Source organism: Pantherophis guttatus, chromosome 4 (assembly GCF_059756535.1).
Source record: "Pantherophis guttatus breed Tessera chromosome 4, ASM5975653v1, whole genome shotgun sequence".
Lineage (NCBI taxonomy): Eukaryota > Metazoa > Chordata > Lepidosauria > Squamata > Colubridae > Pantherophis > Pantherophis guttatus.
Genome location: NC_142066.1, coordinates 41,502,820 through 41,512,248, shown reverse-complemented (window position 1 = coordinate 41,512,248; position 9,429 = coordinate 41,502,820). Strand labels below are relative to the sequence as shown.

Sequence of the window (9,429 nt, the reverse complement as noted above, 5' to 3'; positions counted from 1 at the left end):
AAAAAATGCCGACAAGCAGGCATGCGGGAAGAATGTGAGTCATGGGATCTTGAGGTTACTTATCAGGGCCTAGCTAGGAATGGGAACTGTCCTGGTGCAGAGCAAACCCATTGCCTCCATCATCATGATTTCCAAGAGTGGTGCTGGGCCCCTGTGGTCCTAGGGACAATTCTTGAAAAAATAAATAGTGGGTGGTTTCAGCTTGGAAGGGATTGATTTGCCTGGGAAAAAAAACAGAGACGCAGCAGACTAGCAGGGATCATCCTAATGGAATAAAAAGGTTGGAAGAGAAGGCAGGCAAGAGATGTTTTGCCTATGCAAAATTTGCTCCCGGAATTCTAAATGCTTCATTGACCTTTTTTTTTTTTTTAATATTTTTATTAAACATTTTTTAAAAACAAAAAAGAATCTTTAACGATTTTTTCTTTCCAACAATTTCGCATTGGTAAAACATTTCTTACTTATTTTTTCTCCCTTATTTCAATGTATTCTTTATACATATAATTCTAATATTAATTTATTTACATATATACATATAAATAACAGTGTACACAATTTCATTTCTACAGTCATTGACCTTTTATCATTGCTTCATTGACCTTTTAAAGATCAAACACTCTAGGACAGCATTTCTCAACCTGAGCAACTTTAAGATGTGTGGACTTCAACTTCCAAAATTCACTAACTAACCTAGCTAGGGAACTCTGAGAATTAAAATCTACGTATCTTAAAGTTGTTCCAATTGAGAAACATTGCTGCAGTAATGATGAATCTGTGGCCCACCAGATGGCGCTGAAGACTAAGCCAAAATAGCTAATAGTGAGAAGGGAGTCGAAGTACTGCCCATATTTGATAGGCCTTATTTATTTATTAGTTCGATTTATTTGCCGCCCTTCTCCAGAGACTCAGGGTGGCTTACAATGCGTTAAACAATAGCCTTCATACTTTTGTATATACCTGCTTAGTAGGGCTTTCGGCCCGCCCTAAGCGGTGTTCTTTTTTAGACAAAGTCAGCTTATTGCCCCCACAATCCGGGTCCTCATTTTACCTACCTCGAAAGGATGGAAGGCTGAGTCAACCTTGAGCCTGGTGAGATTTGAAGTTGCAGTAATTGCAGGCAGCTGGTGCTACTTAGCAGCACTTTAATCTGCTGCGCCACCAAGGCTCTTGGCAAGCAAGAAACCCTTAAGTTACAAACATCAAAAAGAAAAAGAAAATGCTGAAAGTGCAAAGTTTTGAGTCAATAGGCTGGATTGGATTGTACTATGAGGGAAAACAATAATGAGGCAGAAAATAAACTTGGGCAGTGCATCCCACAATTGAGAAAGATGGTTCTTCAAAATTCTAAGTGCATCTGGAATTCTCTGTTGAACTTTTGAGATCTTTTCATTTCATGCCAGACTTCCTCTCTGTCTCCAGGTGTCCTTTCAGAAGAGCAAATCCGCAAGAAGAAGATCTCTAAGCACGAGGGTGATGGGGTTCCAGCTGGGGAGAGAGATGGAGGCGAAGTACTTCGAGTACCTCCATTGCTCTGTGATCCTGCTTTATCTCAGCCTGAGCCAGTTCCTCTTACCCCACAGCAGGAGGGTATGATCCAGCAGTTGGTGGCGGCCCAACAGCAGTGCAACAAGAGGAGCTTTAGCGATCAGCCCAAAGTCACGGTAAGCATGTGTGTGTAAGTAAGTGTGTGTGTGAGAGACCTAAATTGGTTTAAAGTCCTGACTAGTTCTAAGGCTAGGGCCTATGACAAAGGCAGGCAATAGTCTTAATGGCTTTCTAGAGCAGCTTTCCTATCCTAATGGTTTCCGGGTAAGTTGGACTGTGATTTCCATGGTTATAAAAAGAGATTGGACAACCATTTGTCTGAAATGGTATAGGGCAGTGTTTCTCAACCTTGGAAGCTTGAAGATGGGTGGACTTCAACTCCCAGAATCCCCCAGCCAGCAGATTCTGGGAGTTGAAGTCCACCCATCTTCAACCTTCCAAGGTTGAGAAACACTGGTATAGGCTTTTCTCGGACTAGAAGACCTCCAAGGTCCCTTCCAACTCTGTTATTCTGGATAAACTATAAAGTGTACTTGGCAAATCTCATTCCCTTTTTATTTCTTCCCTTATCTCTTATTTTTCCCATTATTTCCCAGCCCTGGCCAGTGAGCAGCGACCCCAACAGCCGGGAGGCACGCCAGCAGCGCTTTGCCCATTTTACAGAATTAGCCATCATCTCAGTGCAAGAGATTGTGGACTTTGCCAAGCAAGTACCCGGCTTCCTGCAGCTCTCACGGGAAGACCAAATCGCACTGCTGAAGGCTTCTACCATTGAGGTGAGCAAGGACCTTTCTTTTGCCTCCATAGCTGTAAGAGCTAAAAATCTTACGTTGGCTATAGGGCTGTTGTCCTGGAAATGTCTGTGTAGCCAAAGATCCTACACACTGTAGTAATAACTCAATGAAATCTGGCCTAGTACATGTTTTGCACAAGCAAGATTAATCCATAATATTTCCAATAAAAGAGGACCAGTAAGCAAATGATGAAAAAGATTTTCCGCCAAAGGGATTTTTGCAATCTGCTGCCATGGATACAGACCAGCGTTTTCAACCTTGGCAGCTTGAAGATCTGTGGACTTCAACTCCCAGAATTCTCCAGTCAGCCATTTTAGGAGTTGAAGTCCACAGATCTTCAAGATGGTAAGGTTGAGTGACATTGATAGACACAATATTAGATCAGCTGGGCAAATGAGTTCCTTTACTGTAAACAATCCTATTATTAACAATATATGATGCACCAAAACAAATTACACAGACATGCTCACAAAGATCATTACCTCCTGACCCTAAAGCAAAATAGCAATAATTCCCCTATTCTGAGTTTTTCAAATAAAATTTTAAAATGTGGCTCTGAGGTTTTATAGTCCAGGTACAAAGGCTGTTGTCTGAGAGAATTAGGCTGTACTTTAAAACGTTTTCTATGAATATAGAGTGGGTATTTATTTATGATACTTGCTGTTACACTGCTTTTACTGTATTGCAATGTGTACTGCATTGTGTGTTGCTTCTGCTTTTTTGGGCCTCAGAATGGGAAAGGATATATATATTTTTTTTAGCAGAGAAAAGGAAGGAGAGTTTAGCTTTCCAGAGAATTAATAAGTGTGTGGTATATAAAGTTACCTACCTGAACATATACCACGAATGATAGATAGTTTTTTAAAGAAGGGCAATAGCTGTTCTTTGACACTTGCTTGTCTTTTTAGATCATGTTACTAGAGACAGCCCGGCGCTATAATCATGAGACTCAGTGCATTACATTTCTTAAAGATTTTACATACAGCAAGGATGACTTTCACCGTGCAGGTGAGCGAAAAGTGAATCATGATGGGATGGTGCAGGGAAGAAATCTGTAGACAGAGAGAGGGGGAAAAAATAGAAAGTGTATATGAAATGGTAGAAGTAACTCCAAAAAGATTCAAAATCTTAGCAGTTACTTTTCTGGCATTTGGATTCTTGGCACATTATGATTCCCATTGGATACAAAATGGAGAAATTGAGAATGCATCATATGTGAACGTTGGTTCATTCTCCATCCCAGAGAAGCTTCTTGCTAGCCCAAGTTTTGCAATCAAATCTATATATTTTGAATAGATCTCAATGTAAGCAGAATTACTGTTTTGTCTAGAAATACGTAATTTGTATTTTCCCAAAATGTGTTTTGTTTAAAGTTCTTACCCAGGTGGAGATAGATTTTATTTTTCAAAAATATATTTGAGGATATTGATATATTTCCCAAGGGATAAATCTGGGTGAACCAGTGATGTATTTCTGGGCGATTTCTCCCGATTCCTTGTTTCACATCTCAAATGAAAAGGGTGTCGTAAAGATTACTGAGCTTTCACATTTAATGAGAGTTTGCATTTGTTTCTAATCATTCTGTTGCAGAGGTGAACCCATGAGGTGAGACTTAAATATCTGGAAACAACTCGGATTGTCCTTTGTACCTTCTACATGTTTGGTCTTGATTCTGGGATCTTTATTGTGCAGTGAAAAGGGTGTGTTGGTTCAGGCTCTCTAGTTTAGTTTCCATCTTCCTTCCTCTGTTAAGGAACAGTTGTTTACATGTCACTTTATATAATGGGTTTTTTTTTCTATATTGGAAGAAAGCTTGGGGAAACTTGTATTGGAGGAGCTTAAAAGTGTTTGTTCTTCACAGATTTTCTTTTTGCCTATAGCCAGAGTTACTTTCTAATAAGCATTTATCACCTTAGTTGTACTGTATGTTAGTATTTTAAACCTAGTTCAAAATGCTGGTATATAAATTCCTCCAATCTAGATTATTTATTACTAACCTATCAGCATCCTGAATTCAGCTGAAGAATTGTACCTTACCGCTAGTCAAGACAGGTTAGTTAAGGAGAAAACATATTTTGTAGCTTGATTATTGAATTTCTTTAGGAAATCTGTGTCAATATATTTCACTTGCTTCTGCCTGGCTTTTAAAAAAAATTCTGATAGGCATTTTGCCTGCCAGGTTTTCAGATTATTTTGTGCCACTAACCATGCTCAGGTTATACCACTGTCTAATGAATGTACAATGTTGTTTTCTGTTTTTAAAATATAGTTACCTTTATAATGAATTAGCTCTTCATTTTATGGATACATCTACAGGATGGTTTGCTACTGACATCTTCTGGGGAGTCTTTTCAACCTTCAGGTCTATCTACAGCCCAAACTATTAATTTATCTTATGCATTTATACTTTGAATCACTCATAAGCTTGAGCAGTGCAAAATAGCTAAAGTGAGGTAGGATAGAAATCTAAAACAAACAAGAAATGCACTTGGAGGTCTGAGCATGGAAAGTTAGATGACATCTATCATTCACTAATGTTTTGTTTCTCTCCCTTTCCAATCCCCTCACCCCCAAAACAAGGTCTTCAGGTCGAATTCATCAATCCCATATTTGAGTTTTCCCGGGCCATGCGACAGTTGCAGCTGGATGATGCCGAATATGCCCTCCTCATTGCGATCAACATCTTCTCTGCTGACAGGCCGAATGTGCAGGACCATGGCCTGGTAGAGGCATTGCAGCAGCCCTACATTGAGGCCCTCAGTTCTTACATCCACCTCAATCGCCCACAGGTATCTGGATTGGGGAAAAAAGCAGCAATGAATGCTAAGGGAGAAAACCATAGAGCAAAGGGGATACATTATCATCATTGGGTGGAGAAAAAGATATAAAAAATAACATTCCTCCTGGTCTAAGGCCCAAGGCCAAACTCATGATTTAGCATATTTTATTAGATTCAAAGGGATGTGCTGGCTTAGTGGCTAAGACGTTGAGCTTGTCGATCGAAAGGTCGGCAGTTCAATGGTTCGAATCCCTAGTGCTTCTGCCAACCTAGCAGTTCGAAAGCACGTAAAAAATGCAAGTAGAAAAATAGAGACACATGACCACATAACCATGGAGACGTCTTCGGACAACGTTGGCTCTTCGGCTTTGAAACAGAGATGAGCACCACCCCCTAGAGTCGGGAATGATTAGCAGATATGTGCTAGGGAACCTTTACCTTTACCTTATTCGATTCAAAGACTACGGCTGGCTTAAGCCAATATAACTTTGGGTGTCCCTGGTAAATCTTAGGACAGGATTGGGAAATTAGTAGCCTGTTCCATCCACTGAACTACACCTCTCATCTCCACTAACTATTTTTATGCTGAGCACGAATGATAGGAGTTCATTGTGTCTAGAAGGCTGTATTGTATAAACATTTTCCTTTTCCTTTTAATTGATTTGGCAGAGCAAGTGCTAATTTTTTGTTTGCAAGGGAGAGAGGGATAGTTTTCTGTTCGGGTAAGAAATGCAGAGTGAAACAATCCCTGAACTGAAGATACAAAACCATAAGGATAAATTTTCTGAATCCCAAGGAAGTTTGCTTCAGATTAGCCTTTAATATTAAGAGTGTTAAGTAACCACTACAGTTCTAAGCATATTCCTTCAAAATTGGCTGGAATGGCATAGTACACTAGACTAGGCCCACTACTACTTAAATCAGCATAACAACACAAAATGTATTGAACGTGCTGGGTTTAGAGGTGGAAGAAGGTCCCTTTTCAGCCTTGAAGTTCTTTTTTGCCAAGAATTTCCCAATATGACAGTGCCAAAAATCAATGGCAAAGTGTCTGAATTTTTGGCATGGTTTTCTTCCAATTTAAAATAAAAAATAAGTGTGGTAAGTCTCCAATAGATTTATTTTAGCTCTGAAATTGAAAAGTTCTTCAACCCCCACTCTTATCAAATGGAAAAAAGGCTTTCTTGCTTTATCCAGGGATGTCATCACCCTGCAACCACAAAGATAGAAATCTTTAGAAGTATTGCCTCCAGTCCTAATAACAGTTTCCTATGGCTAGACTGGGAATGGTAGGGTGTAGAGACAAGTGTCCTTCCTGAAACATTTTTTGGATTGTGCAATTCTGTCCTGCTTTCACTAGATACTGTGTGTTAAGAGCCTGAGTAGGCTAATGGCTCCTTCCTTCCCTTTTCCTTAGTTCTTCTGTTTCCTTTTTTACTTCAAGTTGTATCTTAGTAAATCATGTATCTTTCATAGTCCGTAGTCAAACATACATACTATTTTCAGATAGATGGGCAGGATTAAGTAAAAAATGCTTTCAATTTACAGGTATAGGTAGTCCTCAACTTATGACCAATTTACCACCCTTTCCTGTCACAGTTGTTAAATGAATCATTGCAACTGTTAAGTTAGTATGATAGTTAAGCAAATCTAATTTTCCCATTGATTTTACTTGTCAGAAGGTTGCAAAAGGTAATCTCCTGACCCTGGGACACTGCAGCCGTCATATGTCAGTGGCCAAGCATCCAAATTTTGATCACCTGACCATGGGGTTGCTGTAGTAGTCTTTAAGAATGAAAAATGGTCATAAGTGACTTTTTTCAGTGCTATTGTAACTTTGAATGGTCACTAAATAAATGGTCGTGAGTCAGTCTTCATTTAACGTTCATTTTTATATATTTATTTATTAGACTTCTTGGCCACCCATCTCACCTACAGTTAATTTGTTCAGCAGCCTTTCAAAGTTACGATGGCACTGAATGATGGCGCTGAATGAAGGGATTTAAAATCAAAGGAATTGAAAATCGTTCCTTGAAGTTCTGGGTGTTGTAATGCCCCCTGCGGTCATGTAAAGAAAATTTGGGTGATTGGCAACCAAGTTGCATTTAGGATGGTTGCAGGGTCCTGATGTCATAGGGTGCCATTTGTGACCTTCCCTGCTGGCTTTTCCCAAGTAAAATCAATGGGGAACCCAGCAGAAAAGATCACTAGTTGCTTGGGCAAGTCTTCCCCCAGCTTTTCTTCTCTCTCACTGCATTCTCCTTCACCTGCACACACACTGTGTCGTCGTCATCCTCCTCCCCTTGGCTCACGTGCACTGCACCCTCCTTCCTCCCTTCGCTCACACACACTATGGCCCTTCTTCCCTTTCCTCTGTTCATGCCGCTCCGCAGGACCTCCCTTCCCAACTCATGTCCAACCTACACTGGGCCTCCCCGTCCCCCTGTGACATTCCTAATTCTTTACCTGGGACTACTGATGCTTCCTTCTTAATGTCCCGTACATCTCCCAAGTTACAACAGCAACTGGGACTGCTTGGATTGCCCTGAGCAGTGCGGTCGTGTAACATTGTGCTTTACAACCGCATCGCTTAGTGACAGCAATCCCAGTACCAACTGCTATCGTAATTGAAGGACTACCTGTATGTAAAAATGAAGTTTTAGTTTATATGATTGCTTGCGGTGTATTTAATCAGTTTGTATTCCTCTTAAACACTTAACATTTAAAGGCAATTTTTTGAGCGCTCTGGATCACCTACAGCCCTGGAATCGCAAACGATACAGTTCTGACTAAAGGCGTCACACCTTTCACCAGGTCTCTTTTGGCCTCCCTTTCCTTCCACAGGACCACCTGATGTTCCCCCGCATGCTGATGAAGCTGGTGAGCCTGCGGACATTGAGCAGTGTGCACTCAGAGCAGGTCTTTGCTTTGCGCCTTCAAGATAAGAAGCTTCCTCCACTTCTGTCTGAGATCTGGGACGTCCACGAATAGACCTTTTGAATGGACTGGGGGAGAGGCAGACCTCTCCCAGCAGCACCAGCAGGCATGCTTCCCCATAGCGAGTCTTTGGATTCAGCGTAAGCCTTACAATGGCTGGACTGGGATCCTGCCAAAAGAATTGAGTCAAGTGAGCTACTAAGCACTTTTGTTTTCTCCTCCTTCCCAAACAGTCATCGTCTTTCTTCCACGGCTTCAGATTTGGGGGAGTGGGGAGGGGAGGTCAGTCGCCACCTTCCTTCTGAGTGGGAAGAGGGGGAAGTAAAGAAGAAGAAAAAAACTTTCTTCCAAAGACTGCACTCCCTCCTGTTTGTGAACAGCAAACAGCTGTGCCCTGCATCATTAACTTAACTGCAGTGATTCACTTAACAACGGTGGCAAGACAACCGAGAATGGTTTCTCCTTAGGGAGGGAAGAGTTTTACAGTGAAAATAAGTGGGGGTTGCCATATGTAGTACCTGGTGTATGGGGCAAATACCCAGAAGAAATAAACTGGTCATGAAAATGAAGCATCTCACTGGTTTCCTGATACCCCTGTGTGAGAAATGTTCCCTTGTAGTTGGGGGGAGGGGATGGTGGTGGGGGAAAAATAACCCAGGATCCTGTCTGAAGGGAAAGGAAGCAGAATTCTTAAGAATACTTGACTAAGTTCATTTCTCACTTTTGACCGAGGTCATTTATCACTTATAAAGGATCTGTGCATGTGTGTGCCCACAAGTACCCCACCATAGCTGATTCTGTGTCACATGCTGGGCGCTAAGGCAAGAGTGAGTCACTGAAACATTCTAGTGGCAGCAAAATTAGGATTTTAACTATGTGAGTAATTTGTTTTTTTTATAAATTTAAGATAATACGAACTCATGAAGCATGCCTTAACCCTTCAGTTTTGTCCTCCATGCCCTTTGCAACCCTATAAGGCAAAAAACAATCACAGGTTTCCACTCTTATTGAATGCCTCATGCAGCAACTATTCAAAGTTATAACAATGCTTAAAAAAAAAACCCTTTTGTGACCAATCCTCACATTTAATAACAGTTGCAGTATCCTGCAGTCATATGGTTGCTATTCATGCAACCATTGGGCAATTTTCGCTTGTGATAAGCAGTTAATATTGTACAGTATGAAAGGTGAAAATAAAATCATAAGTCACGTTCACATGACTTTACTTAGTGACTATATCATTTAACAACTAAAAGGGAAGTAAGCTCATATGCTTCAGTCACTATCCGTCACTAAGTGATTTCCCACTTAGCAATCATGTTGCCAGTCTCAATTGTAGTTGCTAAGCGAGGACTACAGAAGAAAAAAATGCGG

General features: G+C 40.8%; 1 protein-coding gene across 12 annotated transcripts in view; it reads left to right on the top strand.

Moving 5' to 3' along the window:
- Window positions 1-9,273, top strand: part of NR1H2 (nuclear receptor subfamily 1 group H member 2) — a 14,274-nt gene extending 5,001 nt beyond the window's left edge. For 7 of the 12 annotated variants that reach the window (XM_034415310.3, XM_087891980.1, XM_087891976.1 and 4 more), the window contains 6 exons: window positions 1-34; window positions 1,420-1,661; window positions 2,142-2,321; window positions 3,248-3,347; window positions 4,920-5,128; window positions 7,963-9,273. The exon at window positions 1-34 is cut by the window's left edge and continues 236 nt beyond it. In XM_034415310.3, the coding sequence (XP_034271201.1) occupies window positions 1-34; window positions 1,420-1,661; window positions 2,142-2,321; window positions 3,248-3,347; window positions 4,920-5,128; window positions 7,963-8,109 (912 nt within the window). In that variant the 3' untranslated portion in view covers window positions 8,110-9,273. The remainder of the gene's footprint in view (window positions 35-1,419; window positions 1,662-2,141; window positions 2,322-3,247; window positions 3,348-4,919; window positions 5,129-7,962) is intronic. The other 5 variants (XM_087891982.1, XM_087891983.1, XM_087891981.1 and 2 more) reach the window with 1 other exon arrangement.
- The last annotated feature ends 156 nt before the right edge of the window (window positions 9,274-9,429 follow it).